A 27,416-nucleotide genomic window follows, 5' to 3' on the forward strand; every position below is an offset into this window, starting at 1 on the left:
TTTTTATCGAATTATGAAACTATGAATTTTATTAAAATAATCAACTCCTGTTGTTGATCGCAAACCTTCTTCGAGAAGCTATTGAAATCCTTTAAATTCATCTAAAATAATAATATTCAAAATTGTAAATAATATACAAATATAATACTATATTTGAATAAGAATATTTCAATTAAAAATAAGAATATTCAATTATAAATAAAATAAAAAAAATAATATTCATTAATATATTTATTTTATTTTGTGTAGCTAGTGACTGAGTCATCTAGTTCAACTATCATGTTTTGAAACCACAAGTAGAGGTTGCGGCGCCGCAACCGGACAGAAAGCAAGAAATTCTCTACTCTATTATAACATTTTAGACTATCCTGCGTGCAGAAACGGATTTTAAAATAATACATTATCCATTGAGCTTAATCCAAAATGAATCAATAGCATTTTAATTCGATTTCTTTTCGATAATTCAACATTCGTTCTGTTCATATTAAGTTCTCTCGTTCAAGGACTCATTTTCGCATGATTTATTTCTCCGTTCAATTACCATACTTTATAAAAAAATCAAATCATAAAAGATTACGTTCGACATATTAAATAATATCGCAATTATTTTACATGGAGAAAGAAACTCTACTTAACTAGATAAAAAAAAAAGACAGAAAAAAGAAGGAAAAAAAATATATCCCATTTATGAAAAATGACTTTCGTGAAATCACGAAAGGAAGTGCATGAATTAATAAACGCAAAGTGAAGCAAAATGCGTTTCCTTCCAAAATCGATATCATCAAAGAACTCTTGGGCTTCTCTGATTCTTGGACAAGGCGCAGAGACCATCACTTTTGTTCAATATATCAGAAAGGAAACATGAAGTTTGATTTCATACCTCGCGACATCGGTAAGAATCGTATTTATTTATCATAGTTTTCTCTCAAACTTATCTTTAATATTTTTTTACTATCCAGAACTTTAATAATAATAAATATGGTAATAGCACTTAATATGGTAATTGCATTTTTATTTCATAAACTGTAAAAATATAAGCTGATAAAACAAGCGTTGCTCGTGATGGAAATATTTCTATATCTAATTTTAGATCAGTAAAATATTGTTATATATATATATATACTGATGTTATATATAATGCAAAAGACTACTTTTGTATAAAATATTCGATCTTTAAAATTTTTCGTAGAATATGTGACATTATTTTTAGTAAAATTTAGAATATTGGCTGCACCGAATGATTTTTAAAAATCGTTGAAGGCAAATTTGCTTGAAAATTTTTTAAATATTTTTAAGGAATTATACAAAATTTAATTAAATATTGCAATTAAAAGGAAACAAGATGCAATTTGGGCGCGGAGAAATAAAATGAATATCTATAATACTTTCATTCATTGGGAATTACTCTAAAGGCAAAATAGTTTTTATGATGAATAAAAATAACTTTTAATTAAAGGAAATTTAATTTTTAATTTATTGTTACGAATGTCCTTTCCTAAAACAAGCAATGCTATTTATTTATGAATTTCATTTATACATATTTACACAGGTAATCAACGACTATGATGTGGATTTTTGAGACAAAATTGGCATTAAGTTATCTCAATCAAACGGAAAGTGAAATTTGAAGCTATTTTCCAAAATTAATGCTAAATTTATATTTACTCCTGAAACAAAACTATCTCATGAGAGGACTTTCATAATATAATATTTGCTTTATGGTATAAATTCGATTTTCATATCTCAAACTTAAGGAACTTATGCAAATTTCAAAATATTATTTATAACAGTATTATCAGTATTTTTGATATATACTATATAAAAAAAATAAAAAAAATATGTTCTTATTTTGCTAAACTATAAATAACTTGGCATTTTCAGTAATTTTACTGTTCCTAAAATTTTTAATTATTTCAATTTTGTTAATTTTTTTTAATGTTTTCTATTATTATAAGAAATTCATTTTTATATATTGTAATCTTAATCATTTTCACCCGTACAGCTTGAAATAGTCTTACTTTTCTTCCTCATTATTTGCTGCCTGTAGAGAATAAATTATATTCATTAATATTTTCCAAATAACTTGTCAATGTATAGATACAGCTAAAGAGGACTTAATTTTCTTATTATGAAAAAGCATTTCTTCATAAGAAACATTGCTTCTGTTTGTGTTGCTCCAGATATTTTATATTTTTTAATATGGAAATTCCTTCTTCTAATACACGTAACTTATATAACTGTACATTACGGCTATTTTCCAACGCTCTTCTCTCTTTTTTTTTTTATTAATGCTATGATTAGAATAATGAAGTTTTTGTGGGAAGGAAGTTATAGAAGCATTTTGAGGAATAAAGGAATTTTCAGTCCATAATTCGAGAATTCGTAACGTATAGAAATTAATCATTGCATTTTAAACATTTCCCCACATAAAAAAAATCCAGAATCAAAAATTTCAGTTCAAAAAAAAATTTTTTTTTTCATCTTTTTTTTTTTTTTTTTTGAAATTTTTGGCATGAAAAATTATAAGTCAATGAAATAAAAAGAAAAAAAAACCCAACAAGATAGTGTTTCAGATAGAGTTAGGATAGAAATCACCTCCATATTTGATATGCAATAATTTAAATTGAAAAATTATTTAACTGCGTAGACAAAGAACAGTAAAAAGACAGAACTGTTAAAAATTGTCTCATTTTTTTTGAAAAAAAAAACACCCGAAAATTTTAAGAATAATGATATTAAAACTTTTTTCATATATTAAATGTAATTTTGTTATTACGATATAAGACTGCCCTCTGATTATTCTCTGTTCAAGTAAGTAGAATCCCTTCTCTATTTACTTATGTGTACCAATCACTTTTTAGTTCAATTATTCAATGAATTTATTCACAAATTTATGTCCTTATAAAAAAAATGTGCTAAAAATTGTGTCTAAAAATAAAAACAAAACAAATATTCAGCAGGAAACTCTTGAGCAATTTTTTCCCTAGCATTAGTAATTTAAGAATTTGCTTATTTACTTATAAGAAAGGCAGCTAAGCACTCATTTTATTCTTCAGAAACTTCTTAGCAGAGTGAGGAGCGAAAAGTCTTTGACAGAATATTTCAACAAAGTAATGATGTAAGATTGTTTAAAACTTAATAAATGTAAGAAAGATAGGAGGAAAATCTATTAAATAATATGCCTTAACTCGCAGTTGGGATAAAAAATAATTATACTGTTCTTTTTAGTGAACCACGCCTATTAGTTTTGGACGGTTTTACTCCTCGGTGGGGAATGCGCTTTAGCAAGCAGAACGTTTCTTAACTACACAAACATAAATGTTTACATAGAAAAAATGATTATTAATAATGAAATATTAGGAAGCTTTGACAAATAAGTAAATGAAAATAAAGGATTATATATATATTTGGTTTAAGTAGAATGCAGGTTCGAAGCAGTGAAGAGAATTGGTATTTTTAATTTCGTTTTATTCTATTTTGAGTGGCAGGCATGATTTTTACAGGAAGGCGCAGCGTTGCACAAAAGCAGAAGGCAAAAAGGGACGAACAAATGATCACTAGTCTTATATAACATAGGATTCCTGGTCAGGCGCCAAAGGAATACATGTGTTGACCTTTGACACCTTTTCAAGGGCAAAAGTATCACTTTCATTTGATACGTAGTACTAATGGCGCAATATTTTTATAAAGGTATTAATTAAACCGAAAGTGGAATTGGATCACGAAATAAGAGAATATTTTAGAATGAAGTTACGATGGGCTAAATTAAGATAAAGTTTTGGAAATTAATTTGGATTAAATTAAGAGTGTTTAAAATATCATTATATATATATATATATATATATATATATATATATATATATATATAAATAAATAAAAATAAAAATCGATTGACTCATGGATAAAAACACAAAACGTTTCGTTTCCGAAAGTCGACAGTAGTTTCATATACTACGTTAGGAAGATATTAAAAAAATCGGATGAAATTATTTACAAAATAACATTAAAAAATTAGAAATAGAAAAAAAAAATTGAGATCTAAAAAGAAAAAAAAAATCGGCATTAACAAATAACCATGTAAATAAATAATAGTGCTTGCAAATTGAAAGGTATTTTTCGTTGTAGCATCCCAAGACGGGTATTTTTAGACAATTCAACTACAGAACGGGGTGATGCGGATATTCCGTAGACGTATTTTCATTCATTTCACTTCTGTTTTGGCGAAATAAACGTCTTATGGAGCATGCATAAAAATGCGGAAGATTTCCGCATATGAGAAATGGCAATTTCTCAAAAATATCTTTGCATCTAAAAAATCATAAAAAAACTTATACACTTACTCATTTTTTAAAATTCAATAAATAAAAAATATTTAAAAAATAAAGTGAATATTCACTAGCGTCAGACTTTTGAATTGTCAGTCATATATCAGTAAAGCTGAACCGCAGAAAATGGCTCCAGTTCTTGTGTAGTATGCTGAATTCAAATTTGTATAGCATATACAATATATATTTTGAACTACATAGAATAAAAATACTTCTTCAAAAGAACGGACATATTATGGCAATGCGACGATTCTTCAGTGGTACATAAAATTCTTTTGGTGATCTCATACTGATTAGAAGTACTGAGTCGAATAACGAATGATGTGGTCATAGAAATTTTCTAAGCATTCTCAATAAATAAATATTGCTACTTTCTTCACTGTATACAAAAAAAAGTGTGTTTTTTAATAATTTTTCAAAAATGTGAAAAATAATTTTCAGTTACTATATACTTTCCAATAAAATTCTGCATTCTTCCATTTCTTTTAATTTTCATAGAAAGCGTTGTTGATTTCTTCTTAAAGCCGAAGGAACTGTCATCGCCGACGATAGAGGTAATACCTTCAATCCCCGAACCAGTGGTAAGTAAAGTTATAACAGCAGTGAAAATTTTATTGTTAAGACTTATTGTAAAGACGCTTTATTCTATACGAATGCACAGATGCAAAATATAGCAGAAGAACATACAAGAACAGCACAATAGCACTAATAGCAAACAACACCACATAGGTAGAAAATAGTTATTAAACGATTCGCTGGTGACTTCGCTTAACAACTCACATGAGTTTAACTTAATTTTCTTCTCCATACGATTCACTGACATTTCATGCCTGTCTCTCGGATTTTTATAGTTACTGTGACGGAGCAAAGGAACTTTTAGAATAAACGTGGTACAAGATACCTAATGAAGATATCGTCAAAGAATCTCGAATATTCTTAGTTTTTCAATTAATAAATAACTCATTATAAAATTGAAATAACCCACTTCATATAATATTATAATTATTATTTAGTATGCATTGTCATATATCTTGTGCTTTATTTACATCAATTTCATTCAAAATCAAATCCTATAGCAAACCAATTCTCTATATTAGGTTTTCATCTACTTTTTGCTATAAAACTTAACAAGATTTTTCTAATTTATGTTTTTCTAAAGTTTTTATATTAATGATTAACTAACATTCTTCCTTTATCTGTTTTCTATAACTTCATCTTTTGTTACTTCGGAATAGAATCTTTTTCTTTTTCGAATGCATTTTTTTTAAATGTTCAAAAATATTCAAATTATGTCCTATCTCTTTTACATCGCCTAAGAATGTGTTAAATTTTCTTCTTAAATTTTGGATTTCAGTTTTAATTTTCCTGATTAAATTAAAAACCAAATCAAGAACAACTGTTTTTGCTTGAAATAATTTATTTGTAGTGCCAATTTTGGACAATATTGCAAATCATACTATTAAATATAAAATAAATGTCACTTCTTGTATTGAATCCAATAGACTTGTAGCTTCGAATTCCAATGTATTATCATTATTTGCGTCAATAAGTTCTTCTAGGGTATGAAAAAAAATTTCTGTGTATATACTGCTTTAACTGAATTTATTTTGGCTTCCCCAAGAGTATCACATAAGTTTAAGAGTAATATTTAAATGCTTTTGTAAAATTTCCTATCTTTTTATAGATGCAAAAAATAAGTAATATAAAATTTGCAATATCCTTTTTTTCACAATATAAACTGCTGGAAATGGTATATAAAATTAATATTATGCATTGCCTATCATACTCTTTAATAAATTAAAAGAGTATGATAGGCAAGGCATATAAATTGCATGTGGGTTTAGAGCAATTATTCTAGATTCTACAACTTGATATTACCCTATCGTGTTGTTACCGTTGTCGTACGCATGCCCTCTACATTTCATAAAATCTAAATCCAGTTCACTTAATTTTTTCAACAAAGTATTTGCTAGTCCGTTAGTTACTTTTTTAAACCCTATAAATGGCTTATTTATATTTAATATTTTCTTTTCAAAATTTGCATACCTATTAAAGACATCCAACGGGGGAAGGCACCTCGTAATTCAGGATGAGAAGCTTCCGGCATGGTAGTTTGTTCTCGCCACCACTGTGGGTTCACGGAAAAGTGGGTGTCTGGCTCCTCCTATAGATGACGGGACGTACTTCTTTACGAAAGGGTTGTACCGTGCCCGGTGATGGCCTTTAGTACTCAACTACAAGTCCCGCCAGTGTTGCTGTTGCAGCGGTCCGGTCATTCAAGTTTTTCCGTGCACCTTCCGGCTGGTGGGAGGAGTCAGTTTGTACACCTAGTAAAGGTTGAAGTTTATTCTTTATAAGAAATATACGAAGCATAATCTGTTTGGATACTGTTGTACATGGCTAGTTTTATATTGTCTTTAATTTTGTTAAGGACTTCATTTCATAACGCAGGAATAATTTGTTCGTTTGATTTCTTGCTAAATGATGCAAAATTTTATTTTTCAAATTTTTTATTCTGTTTATATAATCTATGAGCTCAAAGTCGTATTTAATAAATAATTCGATTAAACTTTAAAAAATTCCATTATTAGGAGTTCTTATTATTTTTACGGTTTCCACGAAGTGAAAGATTATTACATGGTAAAAATAGAATCACATCTACAATTCTTTAAAATAGTAATTTAGGTCATTCCACTTTTTTTATTTATATTAACTTGATTTATTTTTATCACTAGTCAAACATAACTTTAGTCGTTTGAATAATGCTTTCCAACCAATAAAGGAATTAAAGTGACAAATAAAACGCTCATGATTTTGAATTACAGTTGACAGCTTTCTCCAGCTACTATAGCCATCTATAATTCGTGTAGATTGTTCATTTTTTTTTTTTTTTTTTGAGAAGAGCATGCAAAATAAAAAAAAGTCGATGGTTGCATTTTTGAATAAATTAACCAGTAGCGGAGCTGGGTTTCACCATTTGCCATTTTTTTTTAAGTTGTAGGTAATGGAAAATGATCTATCTTCAACATTCTTAATAAAAACTTCTTCGTATTGTACGTGTCAGATTTTAACACAAAACATTCTAAACTTATCAGTTATAATACTTGGCCATAAACCTGAATCACTTATATTCATTTGATCCTATTTGCTATTGTCATTTTAGTTGTTATTTCCTGCTTCTGTCATATTTTTATAAACATTCAGTTCTTCAAAGAATTTCAATTTCTGCGTTTTCATTGCAAGATTGTGCAGCTTGTGTGAAACTTTATTCTCCAATTGGAACTTGAATTGGAACTTCTGAAGTCGAAGCAATATCATAACCAGAATTACTTCATAAGCAAGAAAACAGATTTACTCGCGACTTCTTGAAATTTAGCTTTTGCTCTTTTTCCTTTTCTATTAATTGTCTTTTTCGACACCCAGAGGGATATTTCTTTGGCATGGACATGATTAAAACTAACAATATTAAGCATTTTATGATATGAATTATCAAAAAAATGTACGCAATCTAACCTAGAAGATGAGGTAAATGACCATAAATATACTTATTTCAAGTTTATAATATGTTATACACTTTCACTTGACTGTAATATATTTGTAAACTACGTATATTTCCAAACCCGTCGATTGTTCTAGTTAAATTTTTTCTTCTCTTTTTTCCATATCACTATATTATTGAGATCATTATGTTAGTTCTTCATCATGTTGTGAGCTTCTCAATCGCGAGGCCCCGGTGCATTGCATTCGCTGCATCCCCAGATGGCCGGCCCAGCTTAGTGTGTTGATGATATTTTCAATGTCAACCTAAGCTTCCTTAGAATTTCAACAATTTTCTGTAAATGCGGTGGAGCTTTAAAATCTTGTCTGCAGACATAAATGAATATTGGTAGACAAACTTCATGATATTCTGCGAGTTTTTGTCTGTTTCTTTCCTAATAACTTGGTAGGTGCTTAATAGAACTTTCAAGATCTGTATACCATTTCACATTTTGACCTCTGACATAATAATTATCATCATCTTTCCTTTTTCCCGGCAAATATAAGATTTTATCTCTACCTTCATGAGAGAGATAAATGAAAATGGAAATCCACACCTCTCGCTCTTGACTTTTTTCTCATCCAACGCTGATTGTATTTACCAAAAATGTGCAAAACTTGATACGTGATGGGAAAAAAAATTCAGTAAGTACATATTATAATCAACAACGGTAAAAAGAATATAAATAATAAAATAGCATATTAGAAAACATGAAAAGAATATATACAGGATTTACATGTTCCAAATAGAGAAAAAAAATAAACGCACTTGTAAATAAATTAAATAAAAATGATAAACCCATCGAACAAAAAATTACTACGTATGCACAAATTTATACACCTCATTCAAGAAGAGCGAAAAACAAAAGGAATTAAACATCAATTCATATTTTTTTCCATGCTTATTTTTTTTTTCCATTTCAAAAATTCATATTTTTTTCCATGTTTAAATTTCAGATATAAATATAAGCTTTCCAAGGTTCTGGTCTTTTAATATTCACAGTTAATTGGGTGCCGGACATAAAAGATTTACTGCATGTTAAAATAGATTCAATGTGTGGATACTGTATTCGATGAATTGATAATAACCACTTTATCTCTCCCTGTCCTCTTCTTATTTTGAATAGTTTTTATTAAAAAGACTGTTTTTCCAATTTTTGAAACTCCAAATCTTGTCTTTGATGATATTGTAATAACCCATACGAATCATCTCTTCTTGATCATTCTAGTTGGACAAGTACATTACTCTTCATTTAACATTATTTTTATCACTATTTTATCTTTTCGACAAAAAAGTATGTTTTAACACCCTCGCTTTTGAATTCTTTTTTCTAGAATTCTTTGCATTTCTATTTCCATTATGTCATAATGTATTTCGAATATTATTGAATTAAATTCGGAATTCAATATTATTGAAGAATATTATTCAATGATATTCTTCAATTGAATATTATTGAAGAATAAATATAAGGAACGACTTACTTTGCATAATGTTTCGTTGGGCGTATCCCATTAGATCGGATACACAATTGAGAATGATATAAAGATGTGGTCTGCAAGAGAGGAACTTGTTCAGATCTTTCTTTTTTTCGCCAAATTATTCCATTAACAGCAATTTTAGTACTTTGCTCCGCATTGATTTCTTCATTATCGTCTTCAGAATCAGACAAAAATTCTTTTCTCTGCTTTCTTTGCTAGCATTCAAATTATCTTCTTCATTAGTGCTTGGCGAGTAATCTTCATAATCTCTATCAGATTCGTGGTACTTTTGAAAGAGTCATTTTTACTTTCGTATTGTGAGTCTTCTTCATTTTCATATAACTCTTCATTTGCGTTATTTATTTTCTGTAATAATCGATTCTTCCTGAAAATTCGTGACATCTTCAGAATTAGAAATAAAGAAATAAATATAAGTTTAGGTTATTTACTATGTTTTTTTTTTATAAAAAAGAAATACAAAATTAAAATAGTTACCAAGGTAACAAACAAATTTTAATTAATAATATACAAGCAATATTTATTTCAATGTTGTATTTTTAGAATTTTTCACAAATGAAAACAAAATTCACGTGTATTGAAATCTTTTCCTTGATTGGAGAACAGATTTTTTTAGAATTAATCACTGCAATGATCAACGGAAAAATGCAATGTGGCTGAAAAAACTGAATATCAGAGTTAGTTCGCAATTCCTTTATTTTCTCTTACAACTAAAATCAGATTCTCTTATCTGATTAATATTGATATGATACTGCAAAATGTGTTAATAATTATATATAAAATATATATAAAATGGTCTAATTTTAAACTAAGTGTTTTTGAAATCTTTTTGGCATCAAAAAACACTTCATGGTAGAAATAAGCATATCATATGCATATTTTTAGATCTAGGATAATCTGGTGGAAAATTATATTGGTGAATGAATTTAACAATAATTGTAAGAAATGTAAAAGATTTACTGCTGCGAAATGATTAAACTTAGAGAATGATATCAAATTAAAATTTAAAAAGTATCTTTTGATATCACCTCATAGATTTATTGTTAATAACACAGGCAAATTTAAACAATGCTCTTATAGATTATTATTTCAATATCTAATGAATTAATTCTAAAAATAATATATCCAATAATTCGCAGATAATTCTTTTGATGTCAAAAACATTCTCTAAGTTTTAAGTGAATATATATGATTGTTATCACAATGTATTGTTGTATTTAATGGAAATATTTGATTCCTTCAAGCATTCTTTCACACTGCTTAAAAAGAAAGACATAACTTCACCCTGTCCCTTCCGTTTCTTGAATCAATAAGTAAAACAAGTAAGGTTACAGAAGAAATGATTGTTATGGCTCAGTTGGCTGCGAATGTGTAACATAACAGTAGAAATAACAATATTCATGAATTAAAACCAAATAGTTGGCAAGAATTAGACTGAAAGTAAATTCCATTGCTCAGAAAAATACAGAAAAGTAAATTTCGCAATTCTCTAATTTTTCTTTATAACTTCATAAAGGTTGGAGCTATGATATTTACAAAAACATGGGAGAAAATGTAATTAATGTGAGCTTCCAAATGAAATGTTAAATATTAAGTTAAAAAGCAGTGTTTGATAACCATTTTAACTTATTTTTAAATTTTACTATTATCCAAAATCTTTTAATGCAAAAGTTTCTTGCTGTGATGAAATAATAATTCGCATAATTTGAATTATCTTTGTACCTTCAATAATAAGAGAATTGTGGGGAAACAATATTTTCATCCAAACTACCATTTGCAATCCTTTTAAGGTCGAAGGTCCATTTACGAATCCGACAAACTCTTCCAACAATACGCATTCAAACCTAATCGAGTTTCATGTAGTTATCAAGTTCAAATGTGCGTGAAATTTCCTAAGCCATGAGGATAAATACAATCGATAGTTTTCTTATAAAGAAACAAACCAAAGTTATTTTGCATCACAAATTAAGGCATTATTATATAAATTAATCATCGTAAATTAAGGCAATCGGCTCAGAATTAAAAACTAATGATAACGTATTTTTCACTTTAATGATTTTTATTTAAAAAAATACGAAATGAATAATATTAAAAAGTAAGATAAGCAAAAGAGCCTCAAAAGCAAAATCAAATGAAACCTTAAAAGTAATTCCATGGAAGTAGTGAAAAGAAAATCTCAAAATTTCAGGCAATGAAAGCTTTTGATACAGCATGTCCCATGTAAACATGAATATTATCTAAAAAATAGAAGAAAGGGAAAATCAAGGAAATAATGGAACGAAAATCAAAAATAATCAGGAAATGATGCTTTAAAGTAAAAGGAGAAAAAGAACCTAAATCTAATATTACAAAACGTTAGTTGTCAGAACTTAATAGACCTTCAGAAAGTCAGTCCTTTTTTTAAAGCATTTCTCTTTGGTAAATGGTGTTTAATAATGCATTTTAGAAGTTTGAAACAGGAAAAGCTTAATTTCCTTTGTATGTGATTAATATCTTTCCATATTTATCATAAAGAAATAGAAGTGGGTTGCTGACTCAAATGGTAAAAGCAGATTTAAGAAGCATCGAATTTCTTGATAAAAGTTCATTTATAATTTACATTTTGAAATGCTATTAATGGTACGTTTTGAAATATTACTTTATACCAGATATATTTTACTAAACAACTAAATATAAAACTGAGTACATCTGAATAAACTTTAAAAAATTTGTTCCAGGAAATTGAAGATAAAAAGTTTCTTTATGTTATTTGACTTGAAGAATCTACTAAGAATTTGAATCTTAAACTTGCAACTCTGAGATCTCGAAGTTGATATTCTATCATGGAATCACAAAACACGAGTACAACAAAGCTCTAACGCAATGTGAACTATCTACAAGTAGGTTTATTGGCTTTTAATTTCTAAGGAATGGTTGACGACGAAAAATATTTACTATAAAACTATTAAATATAACGAGATATATTGATCCAATTTCAATAATCTTTTAATCTTCAATAAGTTATAAAGAAATGAAAATCCTTATAAGAGAATAAAATTTTCACTCCCTTCATTACTTCATCTTTAAAATTTGATAATCCATCTACGAATTCGTACGAGTTACTTTAATTTTCCTACAAAGTAATTTTCAGATCCGATAAATTTATTTTAAACTGATTGGAAATGTATTTTCTAATAGGAGTTAGGATGAAATAATCCTTAGTCTATTCAAATAAAGACTATTTGAAAAAGACGTAAAGCCAGTACTTAAACGGGGAAACTCTTTGCAAAAAGAGAGCGAAAGATGAAATTTGCAATCTATGGCGGCCCAGAAGGGAGATTCCCCCAATCGGTAGTGAAACTGAAACTAAAAAAAGAATAGTCGTGCACTTTAAATTAAGATAATTACAGTTACAGTTATTAAAACTTAAGCATATATATACGAAGGGGTATCAATAAGTAAAGAACACAAAATTTTGAAAATGGAAATGAAAGTAATATCAGAGTATTACTTTTCGATACAACATATTCCTATTGAGTCATTTGTTCCAGCACTGAATCAATTAGAAAATCCTGGTTTCACAGAGCGCCATCGTCCCTTATGAGGTCGTCGTATATCTTCTAACCCATTGAGGAAGATCTTTATGGATGCAACCAGATAAAAATTCGAGGCTTACCAAGTTCGCATTGTATGTTTTGTGTTCTAAAATTTATCAAACGAATTCTTATATTTGCCTTATTCGTGTAAAACCCGAGAAAAACCATGAGGCCAAAATCCGAGAAATTTTTGTATGAACTTCTAATTTTTCTAAGACAGAAAATATTTATAGGTAATTCAGACTACAAAAAACGATTTTTCAAAATTTGTAATCTCTTCAGTCGACGAAAAAAATTTAGAAGACGGACCATCTTGTAGGAAATAAACTTATATTTAAATAAATAAACTAAAAATATTCTGAATTAATTTCTATTCGTTTATTTAAATAGTTTGCAAGTTGAAAATAAATTAAATGCGTGAAATTTTTATATTTCTATTGATTGGCAGTTATTGCTACAGAAAAAAAATTGCAAAATATATATATTCAGTATATATTTAATGTTTTCCCTTTATCGCTTTTAATTTTTTGGTAACAAAATTGAAAGAATCATGTTTAATAACTTTTCATATTTGCTTTTGTTCTTTTGCTAAAAAAGTATTTAAAATGATAAAAAAAATGCTTAAAATGTTTTATCAGCACACATAATTGTTCATTATTTCATTTTTTAAAAAAGATTGGAAACAAAACTATACAAAGAGCTTCATTTAGATATCAAAAACTTCGTTTATTGTGATAGCAAACAAAAAAAAGAGAGAGAGAGAGAGAGAGAGAGATAGAGAGAGAAATTCAAATCGACATTATCTTACACGAACAATTTTATTCTTCAAAAATTCTTGTCATCTGTCTTTCTTTTTAAACTCTGTATATTCCACTGCATGAGATAGTCGATATCCTCTTTTTTTTATGAGAACTGAAAACAAACAAGTAATCCACTTTCCATATGGCTGCCTTCCAAGTAAACGCCCTGTCCATAATAGTTGTGGAGAATTAAGCAGTAAGTTACCTCAAAATATTTTTTTCTCCTTTCATGTGCCAGATGAAATAGATAATTTTTTTAAAAAAATATTTCTCTATAGAATGCTTGTATAACAATACTTCATAAATGAAAGATTTCACTTTACAATAGTGTTTTTCAGCATCATAAAAACATCATGTATTAAAAAGGTTGGAGAACCCCTCCCTCACACCCTTTAGAAATGAAAGCATATTTGAAAAATCTTTATATATTTATTTAGTTCCATATTAAAAGAATCATTAACATTATTTATGCAGTATTTGCATAATCACGAATTATATTCGTGAAAAATAAACAAATTTTAATTACAGTGAAACTTTATACAACTACTACTCTGTTAAAAACAAGATCGGTCTCTCTAAAGGATTTTTCATTTCTAAAAGATAAAATTATTAGCCACTCCTTTGCAACTTTCACTGCAACTCCTTTGCAACTCACATTTCACTGAAACTGTTAATTGGTACGACACGTAAATCCAATTCAGCTTCATTCCAAATTTAAAATACTTTATCTTTATAGCTTGTCAAAAATCAATGGAACTGCTCCAGGCAATCTTCATAAGAATTATCGCTGACATCTGCCATTTCGACTGTGATTTAAATATGAAACTGGTTCGAAGACGAAATACATTTAATGATTCATTGCTAGTAGAGGAATTTTCGATACTTAAAGCATCGCAATTTCTTTTTTTTTTTAATTTTCAGTTGAAAATTTGGGACCAAAATTATTTTCTAGACGATAGCATAGGAATTTTCTTCGATCTTGTATTGTTAAACAATTATAAAACATTTTCTTTACTGACAAAAACATTTCCTGAAGCCTTTATTTATGTTTCTACGCTCGGAATAGATTTTTTGAAAAACGTTCAAAAATTGTTATATTTTTGAATGCGTGTATAAAAAAGTTTAAAAAAACATCTATGAAACCATAATATATCAGTTAAACGGCAAACGTTTAACTAACGTTAAACGTTTTTTTAAATATTGGAAAGAAGGGCCTTTTTGGCAAATAAGAGGTATAAAGCAAAAAATCTTCTAGTTTAGCTGTTTATCAAATGATCTGCTTAAACTTTTGCAGATAGTGTATAGAATATATTATCAGAATAAGATGTATTTTTATTCATTCTTTAAATATTGGTGTTCGACTGATAAATAACACGAGAATTTTAATTTTTTCACATTTTGAAGCACTAAATCAACTATAAAATATTTCTAAATAAATAGATTAATTATTTTCTTTTTCAAGAACTACAGAACATATTTAGAAATTTTTATACCATATTTGAACAAGAAATATGAATTAGATTTTTATTTATGAAAATTTTAGTGAGAAAATTCTATCATATTTTCGCAAAAGCGAGATCTGCACATATTCAGCTTGATTGAGAGGTAAATTACGTGCTTACAAAGCACAAGGTCAGGGGTTCCAATCCCAGCGTTGTTGCATTAATTTAAAGGTTAAGCTTTAATTTAAATTTCTTGTTATTCGTTTGTTAATGTTCTAGAAGCTTCTACAACTTTCTATAACCTTCTTTATAATTCTAGATTATTCTGTAAAGGTATAAATTCTGAGTTCCACAAGCAGTGCGGTCAATTCTTCGCCTGCATGTAGCTTAGAGCTAATAAACTTGATAGAGTGCTACTTTGTAACCTGTTATTCTTTGGATCTGTGTGACAGTATACTATATTTGAGAAAATAGCATCTAAATATGTAAAATAGCATTAAAATGTATGTAAATACAAATATAAAAATCAATGTAACCTCCCTAAAATGGTATCATAACTCTATTAAAAACGTAAATATCCGGTTCATTTATCTTCTAAATTTCGCGGTTTTAAAACATTATTTTATTATATCTCTTGAAAAATACACAAAAATTAAAGAGAATCCATCTTCTTTCGTTTAATTAATGGAAGAAAATCTTGAGATTAAATATTATATCAAACACTGAAAACTGTATAAATTTCAAAACAGCAATATAATTTGTTGTTGGATATTAGTCAAAAATAAATAAAATAAAATAAAAAAAATCAATAAAATGACAAAAATTTTAAAAAAAGCTTGCATGGCTGTTAAATTACAATCATTAATAAGTTAATTTATAAAATTCTAAAGTGGTGTAAACTTCCTTTTTGTGTAATAATATTTTAGATGTTAACGTGGAAAAATTTAACTTCATTTTAAATAAAAAATTCTAATTAAAATTTCAAAAAAACCTCCAACTTTTCTCATTCCAACTCTCCTAAATATATATGTGCTCAATTTGATAGTTGTAAGTCAAACGGTCTGACCTGTACTGTAGTCTGACAACACAGATACATTTATCTTTATTATTTCTATAGGTAGAGAAAGTCAAATATTTCGACAAAAAGGAAACTGTAAGCAATATGTTACTGTCTTTCTTTTTTATTAATTGATTGAAATGTAATCATTGGTTCTCCATCCCTCTCAGCGGCCATTTTTATTGAGTATGAAATTTTGTCCGTATACACAATGCTAAAATAATCTCTAGATAACAATATCTAAAGCTTTCGGGGCGGCAGGAAGTGTCGCCCGTTCAACTGCAATGAAATCAATTCTTTTTGTGAACCTGCCTTTAGGCTTTGCATTAGGAGAAAAGGTCACAAAAGGTACAAAACACTAAAATGCAATACCGAAAATCGAATCGAATTTAATCATCCCTTTCCCATTGTGAAGAGAAAAATAATCTTCTTTCTCTATCGGGACTATCTTTTCAAACGGCCGTGGTAGCTAAATTCAGGGCAAGATACCATGTTTACTCTGGGCGTATTCTTTCGATCTCTGAACGATACCTTTTTCTAAATGTATGAAAGTGTACAGAAGTTTTACGACAGTAACTTTCTTGTTATAACATTATAACAAGAAAGTTAGTAAAATGTTTCAGCTAAGAAAGTGTGTTTATAAGCAAAATGGTTTTTAAAAAAAGATGAGCCTTAAAAGAAGTTGATCATTTTAAGTTTCTTGGTGCTAAGGTAGGTACGTTGAAAAGTCAATTTTCATTTTTTATTTATTTTTTGTGAAATTAGGATTTATTTAAAAAAAAATTGATATTCTTAATGTTTGAACAGGTTTCTTTATAAAACCATCACAATTTTGTTTCTAAGTCTATTTTTTGACTATATGAAGAGAATATATGTGAAACAAATTAACTGGGCATTAATGACTGACAGTTTCAGGAAATGATGGATGTGAAGTTATATCCAAACAATTTAACTGAAATTAAATGTAACCAATATTGCCGGCAATCCGGCTGATCGCAAAAGACCACTAGTTATTCGTAATAACCAGTTATTCTTTATAATAACCTGTTAGCAATTTAGCCGTAACATTTATAACAATAACAGATATGATTCCCAAAAGATTTTTTTTTAACTTAAGAAGATCTAAATTTAAACGCTAATCAAAATTTCAAGGATTTTGTTTTACTATTCGAGATCTTGTTACATACTTCGAATAAGAGAAAGTAGAAAAAAAAATGCTGAAAATAGTTTTAATGACTTTGAGTTTCAAATATCTAGTGATTCGAGATGTCTTTTCAAACAAAAACAAAAAATATGGGTCCCTGTATTTTATATATTTAGAAAGCTTTTCCTGTCAACTAAATCAATAAAAACTAATGGGGAAGATGTTGAACCCATAGTATCAACTTAATTTCGGAATTCACTGCAAATTTTATAAGTAAAAAAGCGATAAGACGTCAGTGCACAACGTAAAACAATGGACTGCCAGAAAACATAATCGGTTACATTTGCCAGGGATCCATACCTTGAAATCACTCCATTATCAAATTTTATTATACTAAGCTTGATTTATAGAAAACCTACACATAATGGATGGTTTTTATAAAAGATCTGTGAAAAAATTGTAGAAAAAAATTTGAAATTATATATTCTTTAATTGAAAGATTTCTGGAAGGCTGTTTCTTTTCAAGATCTTGTTCTGAAACCAAATTTTGCAACAAATTCTGATATGTACTTTTTTCCATCAATCTTTGTGTTTTCCAGCACGATTTTAAATCTTGGGAGATTACATTACTCTTTAAAAATTTTTCCATGAAATAATTTTCTATTTTAGTTGAAAAATTTATACTTACCTACTGTTTTACAAAAAAGAAGAAAAAAAACTATCACAAAAGAAATTAAAAATAGAAACAATAGGTATGATTAGAAAAATTCTTAGAAATTTTAACAAAAGTATTACATAACAATGTATATATTATGTAAAACATAGCAATTATTGTGCTTCATAATCTTCCTAATGTGTTTAATGGTTCCTTTAGATGATATGATAACGTAAAAAAAGTTGATGCATTATCTTGTTTGAGCTTAAAGAAGTAATTGTCTACATTATACAGTTAATTTATCAAAAAATTATGCATCCTTCAACTCGAGGAAAGTATAATGTGATTGATATAATTCCTTATTATTCAAAAATCATTAGCGGGCATCATTAGGACATCACTAAACATTTGTTGTTCATGAGGTTTTTTACACTAAAAATATTTATTCTCTTTCATTCATTTTATTTATTCCATTTTCAGCTCTTCGTATAGAAAGTACATAAGAAGAAAAAGTATTGAAGCCAGCAAAGCAGATTTGATCTCGAGATTTTAATGAATTTTCATGCTTAAATCCTCTTGGAATTTGGAAAAAAAAATCAGTTTTTGAGTTATATCTTCTTATTTGCTCATGAACTCGATCATTCAGGTGTGGAGTAAGCTAGTCGAATGAAATTTTACCTGTCCTGTAAGTTTTGGGATTTTTGGTTAAGAAATTTATTTTGATTCCATTGAGGGAGAAATGAGGGGACGACGCCGGTGAATGAGGTCTGTAAGAAAGTTATATAAAATATATAAATTAATTAAAAATTCAGTTGAATTTTGGCGTTTCTCCCTTATAACTTCTGAAAATATTACTGCACAAAAAAGTAGTTTTTACACAGGTTCAAAATTTTAAAAATTGTCAATTTAATAATTCCAATTGAATAGTCCTGCAATCTTTTGTTGAATTTGGGGAATTTTTTGAAAATATTGTTTTGCCTCATTTCAACAATTCAAACCATTTTCATTATTTCATCAACTATCTGATCACGCAATTTTTTTCGATTGTTGAAGTTAAAGCAGAAGGATTTTGTTAATATCTATGTAGTTTACCAGACGTATAAGAAGAGTGAAGTTACAATACCACGAAATTTATAAGATAAATCAACCGCACATTTACATTTTTAACAGCACAATGATATCATGGGACTATCTTCGATCGAAAGGTTCATACATTCAATTCTCAAGAAAAGTAAGACAATTAAAATAAAACAGTTTTAATGTCAAAAAAATTGTAAGAATGTTATCTAAAAGATTTATTTGACAACAAATATAACAAATATTCCCGGTGAACCAGCTGGTCTTCTGAAGAGACTCGTAATAAACATGACAAGTATACAATAGCTGATACCTAAATTGTTAGAGGAGCATATTCTGATTGATAAATACTTTAAATAACGAAAAGATATTTTACATTATTTAAGTCAATAAATGTGTTTCTGAAAAATTAAGATGTATAAATGTCCATAAAGTGTCTTCTGTTCCAATTAATAATATATTGTAAAATATTTTTGACAAACTAAATAAATACTACTCTTCAGCTAATAAAATTAGCAGAGGCAGTGTATACTAGTGAAGCTTTCAATACGACTATTTCAGACGATGTTAAATCATTTAATGACCACCTCAATGAAGATCCACCAAACAAGTGGCAGCGCTTTCATGAAGTGGTCAGTGACTGGTTTAAATTAATGAAATTCAAACCTTCATGGCTAGATAAACTTTTATCACAGAGTAGGGGTAATACGTTATTTAAAATATTAATATGGCAAAAATATATCTAATAGTATATAATATATAATAGTCTAAACCTCTTTATTTCACCAGGAGTACATTCATTGATTTAAAGATTATAAAATACTAGCCGCCTTTGGTGACCAATTTGTTAGCTTAAATTACTGACTTTTGAGACTGTTAAATTATTAATATAGGATGCATTTCTTTAAAAAAAACCTTTCACTTTATAATTTGATATGACTAAAACACATGAATTCAAATAAAACAATTTACTGCAATTTCAAAAGTGTATATATTACAAAACAAAAGCTTAAATAAAAATCCTATTGCATATTTAATGATTGGCAAAGGAATGTGCTTGAAGGTTTTGATGGAGAGTTTGAGTTCCATCATAGCATTTAAAAACAATGTTTCAAAGAGTGTATCAAATTGAATTAAAACTATTATCGAAATTAAATAAAAAATTGTACGGAAATGAACTTTATATCATTAAAAAGCATTTTTTTTTATCTTGAGAAGATACATAAAACTTTTTTATGAGATTACTTTGGGAGATATGAGTATCAATTTCCATTGGCAAGTCATAACGATTACTGCTAGACTTAACATTAATATAGGTGCCGAAATTGAAAAGTTTTGGAATGATTTCTCGCCAAATATAATTGTCACTGTTTTTTGTAGTAACTTTAAAAACGGTTTGTTAACATTTCTGGTATACACCCAGGATTGCAGACTTTTAGAGTTTTTAGACGACTGGTAGGATTTTGACGTGCTTGGCATTAAGTAGTCTTACCACGTTACTTATCTGTAAGAGTTGAGTCTATATTTGCGCTGCCTTGACTTTTTGTTTGAAGCCTATTTCTTGATTTCCTTTATTTCTTCTTTCCTCCGACTGAATGCCCTCTTTGGTGACATGGCGAAGTGTCTTAAGAACACTTATAATAATATTTTGCAACTCTGTTAAATAGTTAAGCGAAGTGTTTAATTCAGTATAGCTATAACAGTGTTCAATGAATGAAGCAATCTGAAATTTGTATGATATTTTGTTGCTAAAATTTGTTTCCTTGAAGATGCATGGATCTTCTATACGTAATGTTCACTGACACTTGAATCAAAACTAATATCTAAATTTGAATTTAAATAAATAGTGATCCACTAACAGGAAAAGGTACATTTCCAAATAGAAAATTTAAAAAATGGTGAATAAAAATATCAGCAACCACTTCTCATATAACTTATTCTGTCATTGAATGGAGAGTATAAATTTTTTTAAAAAAAATTGCAGACCTCAACTCATTACTATTTGCTAAAATCCAACATAAAAAAAATAGAATAGAAAGTTTGATTCTATAACCAACTTTTATTAATACTTAGCGTTATTAGCACATAGATAAATCAACTCAATTTATGCATTAAAAAAATTGGCCAATTCTCATGATCCTAAAACAGAAGTTAGGATTTGCGCTTTCAGGTGTGACACAGACCAAACGGGCAGGGGATATTTTTAACTCCTTCCAATATTACAGACAGAGGTGTATGCTTATATACATTGATAATCATGTGGAAGAGACATAAGGATATTTTTCTGTCACATTCGTCAGATGTTTCAACAAATGTTTAAGTGCAATAAATAAATATATATAAATAAATAAATAACAAAAAGCTAATCAAAGAATGAAAAAAATATCTTAGAATATCATAGGATATTATGCCATCTTTACTTAATGCCTCTCATTATATTTTATCTGATAATTATTATTAAATTTCCAGATTTCATTTGTATATCAGATTATAATTAATTCATATGAACAAGAAGGATAAGATATTTTAAGAAATATCAAACATATAAATTCGGTATACGTAGCAATTCATGATAATGATCAAATCTTAATGATACCCCCTTGAAAGATATTCAACTAATCATAAAAATCAAATTTTTCTGTGAAATTCATCTGATTATAGAGCATTCACTAATATAGGACACATTAAAATATGGTTTGTCCTTTGCCTGCTAAATCCCATTTAGTTAATTTACAATCAGGACAGTTTCTAAGTAGCTAAATGTGGCTTGAGAACAATTACAAAAGACTCAATCAGAATTTCTATATGAATGATTGCTTGAATGGTATTTATTCCTTTAAAGTTCGTATGATGCCGGGTATTTCAGAAAGTGCGAAAGAAGAAACAAGTATCCGAGTGTCGGCTGTGTCAAATATTTGATATCGCTGTTTACAACCAGAGAGGAAATTAATAACCAATTTACAATATCTATATTTTTATCGAAAGCAAATAGCAATTCTAAAAGTGAAATAAAATTTTCTATCTTTCAAACGTAATATCTAACTAATAAAAAAATAATTAGATATTATGTTTATACTACTATATATTACTTTACGTAATGCGTATTATATTACTTTATTCATAGCCATAAACCTCATTAAAATTTTTCTTACATTTCAGTATTTGAGTTCAGCATTTGAAATACCTCTTAGCAAAACAAATATTAATAGTAAAACATACAATTATAACACAATAATATTAATTTAATATATTGCACTTTCTTAAGAAATTATAGACTATACCAAACGATTTTTCAAAAAAAAAGGCAGAAAATTGTATTTTTTTATAACTAATGGATTATTTTTTAACAACTTTATTATTTTTTTATTAATTATTTTTTATTTTTAATGGATTATTTTTTTTCCATGTTTTTAACAAAACATGAAAATGAACATTGTGAGGGATAATTTAAATACGAGCTTATAATTTTGGATCAATAGCAAATTTCAATTTCCATCATTATCCAAACAAATAATCGAATCAATATCTAAGTAATAGGAAATCTCAAAGCTGTTTTTAAATTAAAGAAGCATTTTTCAATATCAATAAGGTAAAAAAAAAAGTTTTTTTTATCTTTTTTTTTTGTTTGTTTGTTTTTGTTACACCGATGTTTCGGCTATTTTAAATTCAATTCACGAAACAAATACTGAGTGCAGCAACTACGGCTGTTTACGCAATACGAGATGTAAACATATTCTAACACCTTCTAACGAGATGTAAACACTTTCTAACACCTTCATAATACTTGTGAGCAAAATTTGATGAAAATCTATACAGTAATTTAGATTTCTATTGTGTACCTAAAAGTTTTGTGTTTAATTTATTTAGACAAAATATATTACATACAATAATTAAATAATACAATATTTTAATTTATTTAGATTTAATACACATTTTGTATTTAAACTAAATACTAAATAATTGAGTTTAGTTTATTTAGATAAAATAATTTGTATTGTATATACATACAAAGAATATACAATATTGTGATATACACTCATGTCCATAAATTAAGGATAATTCAGAGTCACGCGGAAATCGAATTCTAAAATACATATATCACCTGTAAAATGACTACACACGTCTTCAAAAATCATATGCAAATTCTAGGAAGCCACCAGATGACACCGATAGAACGTCACAATGACGAGAGTATAAGAGAATGATGTATAAGAAATACAGGCAAAGAAGTAAAACTGTCCGCAAGCGCTTTATAAGTCTTTCAATGCAATAATCACATAGTTAGGGCAGAAAGGACGCATTTGGATGATTTTTTAAGTGGTAGAATTATCGGCGGTCTGGAATGTGGGCGTACCCAGCTGGAAGTATACGATGAATTTGGAATCGTCCAGAGTGTCATCTGCAGGCTTTGGCAAGGATTTCAAGATGATGGTAATGTGAGTAGACGTTACAGCACAGGTCGCCCCCCAAGTTACGAATGAGGACCGGTGTTTGGCAGTTACTGCCAAAAGAAACAGACGGGGTACAGCATCAGAGATGTCTCGTCCGCTCTCTTCAGCCACTGGTACGACAGTTTCAAGGCAGCCCGTGTACAGACGCTTAGGGCAGATTGGTCTATATGCTCGTAAGTCTGTCCACTTACTGCAACTCACTGTCGCCTGCGGTTATCCGGGAGTAGATAGCATGCATTGTGGACACCGCAACAGTGGGCTTGCGTGATGTTTTCCGACGAGTCCAGGTTTAGCTTGCAGTCTGATTCTTGCCGGACTTTCATATGGAGAGTGCCAGGTACCCTTTACCACCAAGAGAACATCATTGAACGACACCGTTACTGTGGTACAGGATTGCTCGTTTGGGGAGGAATTAATCTGGGTTCCAGAACTGACCTGCGTGTTCAAATTGGAACCATGAGAGGCCAAATCTATTTGACATCATTCTGGAACAACATGTACGTTTGTTTCGGGGCACCATGGGCACAGAATTCGTGTTTATGGATGACAACGCCCGTCCTCACCATGCAAACATCGTAAACGAATGCCTTCGATTGGAGGATATCATCTTATGGACTGCCCAGTATTCTCACCGGACTTGAATCCAGTAGAGCATGTGTGGGACATGCTTGGCCTACGAGTTGCAACCTTTCAACCACCTCCGACATATCTACCGGAACTTCAGAGAGCATTGTTTGATGAGTGGTGTAATATTCCCCAAGATCAGATCGATAATTTGATACTCAGCATGCCTAGGTGTTGTACGGACTGTATTGCATCGTTTAGGAGACGATGATTAACCATGAATAACCATCCATGATTAACCATCATAACAACCATGTAATATTAGCTTTTGTAATAAGTTTTTTTTTTTTTTGTAATTTGCTTTAGGGAGCAAAAAATTGCAATTTTTATTAATGATATCAAACATATAGCATCTTTTTTTGTTCTTTACCATCTGTTTAATAAATAGTCTTTACAAATAAGTCACATCTGTTTTGCTTCTGACTCTTCCTTTTCCAGAACTTGCATTATCCTTAATTTATGGACATGAGTGTACTTTGCACCAATACATCACAGTTGTATTGATGCAAAGCTCAATACAACTGTGTTTAGTAATGGACACTTCTAAATCTACTAACAGCATTGCAAATACTTTACTTGCAAACATTTAAGCCAGTTGTTAATACAATTTCTTTAGATGAAGTTTTTCCTAATCGATGCTTATATAAAAATTCCTATTTCATCTATGAGAGAAAAGGTTTTAAATCAGTCTTCACTTTTTGTATCCCGTATTTATATTTAGCATATTTGATATAGATAGATCGGATAGATTTAGATATCTCCATTTCTCTTGCATTAAATTGGTTATTTGTGCTTTTATTGAGAACAAAAATGAAATCTTTTTTTTTTTCACTTTCTCGTATACGTAGTATAGAGAAAGTATACTAATCATAAAAAAAATTCGAACTCTAGATTTTGACTAATATCTATTTTAAACCTCCCTGAGTACGGAAAACACATTAGTCTGTGACAAAGAAAACTCAAAAACACTTTGAGCTAGACGGATGAAATTTGGTATACGGCCTTACTATCGAATTTGTAGATTTCTATCAAGTTTTGAACAAATTCCGCTCAGAGGAAGTCTATCAATCCGGCTGCTCGAATATAATTTAACACGATAATTGCAAGACGAAGAGCGTTAGAGAGATAAAATTCGATCACAGAACTAAAACCTGTAGTCTAGACACCCATCAAATTTTGAACCAAATCCAACAAGGTCTGTCTTTCAGAAATGTATCAACGTGATAACTCAATGACGCAATGATTTAAAATATATAAAATTAGGTATGAGAGTTTGTGATTACATTGTAGTTCAGTGCCTTTATTTCAATCGGTATGGAAAAGGGTCTGAAGCACATATTCGATTTTCGGATACTATTAACCGCATGTCAGGGAATAATCGCCAAATAACTCGCCAAGGATGACACTATAGATTCAATAAAAATGTTATATTCACACCAAAGGTTAATATTTCATAATTATTGTGCGCCAATACCATGCAAAGCGTTCACCTTTATTAGAGAGCATGCGAAAGAGTTTTTTTTTGGGGGGGGGAGGGATACTCCCACTTGTTAAATGCAGCATAATATTACTTTTGGTATTATTAAGGAAATAGAAAGTATCTGAATAAAAAAATATGCGAAAATTTGACACAGTTTAATAATTATAATCAATAGAAATTTTATGTGTAAAATCTCTAAATTATATAATAAAATGAAATGTCAAATCTCATATCTATGTATAATATATTCATATGTAAAATTATATATTTGCATATATCTAAGTTTTTAAAAGTACTGAAATATGAATACATTTTTTTAAACTTTTTAATTAGCATTTCAGTTTAATGATAATATTAAAACATTAGATCTCTGTTTTCACAGTATTTATTTATTATAAAATTCTTTTTGGCTACAAAGTATTTTACATATGCTTCGTATTTAAATATTTTACATAGATAAGATATTAGCTGTTCATTGCCGAGTAATCTTTTAAGAATATGCCTATCTTTCATTCTTATCCCTTAAACTATCGCCGTACTTTTTTTTCCTTTTCTATTCAATTCTTTTTTGATTATTACAGCAAATTCAAACTATCTGCCATCATCTAAGGAAAACGCTGAATTAAATTTTTGTAGCCACGTGACTGTCGTGGCACTTTCTTAATGTTTCATACAAAATGAATACTTAACATATATTTTCCTCGATTTTTTTTGAAACAAAAAATACTTTTTCCCTCTATTTAGTTCCTCATTGTTTAAGCATACAGACTTTTGGCGCTCAAAATAAGTAGTTAATCAAAACTTCTCTGAGTTGATTAAATTTATATTTATTTGGTGCGTTATCAATATCTTTCTGTTGAAGTGAAGTTAGTCATGGAACATTTGCCAAGTATTTTTTTTCATATTTGGATTTTGTGTTGCTCTATGTTGTAGTAACTGAGATAAAATCCTTTCTTCTGAGGTAAGTTTTTTAGAGTAATATTTGAACTGCAAAAAACCATCAATTCTGTTCTTAAGCCTTGTTTAATCATAAACGTAGCCAGTTTTTATATTTGGTGTATTGTAAAATATCTCTATCATGAGATCTAGAATAAGCATGAAATTTTTGCATGTCTCTAACACCAAAATATATTTTAACTCATGTTTATAGCTAAAACATGAATTTTTAATTGATTGATTAATCACTCTTTTTAATTGATTGATTAATATCCCACTTTTAAGCTATAAGAAGGCTATTTAGGTACTGCAGATGACAATTCATTACTGTTATAGCTCAAAGAAAATAAAAGCAACTCTTTGTTTTGTATGTCCTAAAACAATTCGATACTTATTATTGTAAAGACAGAACGAATGGCGATTGCATTTCAGTTCTTATAAAAAATAACCAGAGAAACTATATTATTCAGCACCAAAGTGATTCAGGTATTGAAGAAATTTCTTCTTAAAAAGTGTTTCGAAATTCCGAAAGATTTTAATTAAATTTTAGAAACTTTCCAAAGACATTCCTTTGTTTTTTTATTAAAAAAATGATTGAAAAATTTCTGACGAGTATAATGTAAGAAGATATCAATATTGAATAATAATTATTATTTCTATCTAGCTAATATTTCTAGCCAGCTAAATATTAAACCGAAGGTTAGAATAAAACAGTGGTTAATGCCATTCTTTATTTTTTTAAACTATTATAAATTCTGTTTCTAAATAATTAATTTAGCTGGCTTGATTTTTAGCGGCCTTTTAAATCGGTTTGAA

At 28.6% G+C, this 27,416-nt stretch overlaps 1 protein-coding gene across 1 annotated transcript in view; it reads left to right on the forward strand.

The window, feature by feature from the left end:
- The first annotated feature begins 827 nt into the window (after positions 1–827).
- Positions 828–27,416, forward strand: part of LOC129965457 (long-chain-fatty-acid--CoA ligase 5-like) — a 91,655-nt gene continuing 65,066 nt past the window's right edge. The window contains exons 1-2 of the mRNA XM_056079340.1: positions 828–892; positions 4,824–4,906. Of these exons, the coding sequence (XP_055935315.1) occupies positions 862–892; positions 4,824–4,906 (114 nt within the window). The 5' untranslated portion in view covers positions 828–861. The remainder of the gene's footprint in view (positions 893–4,823; positions 4,907–27,416) is intronic.

This window comes from Argiope bruennichi, chromosome 1 (assembly GCF_947563725.1).
Source record: "Argiope bruennichi chromosome 1, qqArgBrue1.1, whole genome shotgun sequence".
NCBI lineage: Eukaryota > Metazoa > Arthropoda > Arachnida > Araneae > Araneidae > Argiope > Argiope bruennichi.